This window comes from Humulus lupulus, chromosome 4 (genome assembly GCF_963169125.1).
Source record: "Humulus lupulus chromosome 4, drHumLupu1.1, whole genome shotgun sequence".
Taxonomy (NCBI): Eukaryota; Viridiplantae; Streptophyta; class Magnoliopsida; order Rosales; family Cannabaceae; genus Humulus; species Humulus lupulus.
The window spans coordinates 232,656,589-232,658,069 of record NC_084796.1 but is presented as its reverse complement, the minus strand read 5'-3'; the positions used below and the strand labels follow the sequence as shown (position 1 = coordinate 232,658,069).

At 38.6% G+C, this 1,481-nt stretch overlaps 1 protein-coding gene across 1 annotated transcript; it reads right to left on the bottom strand.

Annotated features, from left to right (window-relative positions):
* LOC133832991 (uncharacterized mitochondrial protein AtMg00810-like) lies at nt 1–1,155 on the bottom strand. The gene has a single exon (XM_062263259.1). The coding sequence runs from the start codon at nt 1,153–1,155 to the stop codon at nt 1–3; it is 1,155 nt and encodes a 384-aa protein (XP_062119243.1).
* Nucleotides 1,156–1,481: the final 326 nt, after the last annotated feature.

Sequence of the window (1,481 nt, the reverse complement as noted above, 5' to 3'; positions counted from 1 at the left end):
TCATGATGCAGCAACAATAAGCATCGAGAGTTTTCCTACTAGATAGTGAAAACGAGAAATAGAATGCGACTTAGTAAAGAAGTCAGCTATCTGTAAAGAAAAAGGAACAAAAGGCAAAGTGATAGTGTTAAGCTTCAGAGGGTGATGAGTAAGATGACAATCAATCTCAATGTGCTTGGTGCGTTCATAAAAAACAGAGTTGTGAGCAATATGGATGGCGCTCTGATTTTCACAATACATAGGAGTGGGTTGAGAATGACAAACACCAATATCTTCAAGCAACCATCTTAACCAAACAATTTCTTTAGTAGTAGATGACATAGCGCGGTACTTTGCTTCAGTAGAAGATTGTGAGACAACAGTTTGTTTCTTACTTTTCCAAGAAATAAGATAATCACCCAAAAAGATACAGAAACCAGTAATAGACTTCTGATTTGTGGGATCACAACCATCATTGGCATCGGAGTATGCACGAAGCTCCAAGGAAGAAGTGGAGGGAAACAAAAGACTTTGAAATATAGTACCCTGAAGATACCTCAAAATGCGAAGAATTTCTGCCCAGTGAACAGTAGTAGGAGAGGAAACAAATTGACTAACAATGTGAACAACATATGTAATGTTGGGGTGAGTGATAAAGAGATAATCCAAACTGCCAACAATAGTGCGATACAAAGCAGGATCATGCAAGGGAGTGCTATCAGAAGGAGAATACTGAACATTGAGCTCAGAAGGAGTGGCAACTACTTTTGTATCTGTAAGACGAGCACGCTCAATGATGTCAGAAGTGTATTTTGACTGAGTAAGAATATAGCCTTTTGGGGAGAAGGAAACTTCAATACCTAGAAAATACCAAAGAGGACCCAAATCCTTCATCTCAAACTGGGAAGCTAACTGAGACTTTAACACTCCAACTCCATCTAAATCATCACCAGTAATGATCATATCGTCAACATATAAGGAAAAGAGAATACGACCTGCATTAGTACACTTAACGAATAGAGCCGAGTCATGATTACTAGGGAGAAACCCAAGAGAAGCAATAACAATGAAGAACCTCTCAAACCATGCTCGAGGAGCCTGTTTGAGACCATACAGAGCTTTCTTAAGCTTACAAACTTCTCCATGATTGCGAGGGACCCCAGGAGGAAGAACCATGTAGACCTCTTCATGTAAATCACCATTAAAGAAAGCATTCTTAACATCAAACTAAGATATATTCCACTGACGAGCGGATGCAACTACTATAAGAGCACGAACAGTAGTCATTTTTGTAACAAGAGCAAAAGTTTCCTCAAAATCCATACCATACTGTTGAGAAAATCCCTTAGCCACCAATCTAGCTTTGTAGTGTTCAACATACCTGTAATGCCCCAAATTTCCTAATAACGTTTAGGACCTTGATTAGGAGGCCGGGAGGGCCATAAATGATTTATTATAGTATTTAATGATTATATGCATGTTTACGTGAATTATATTATTAT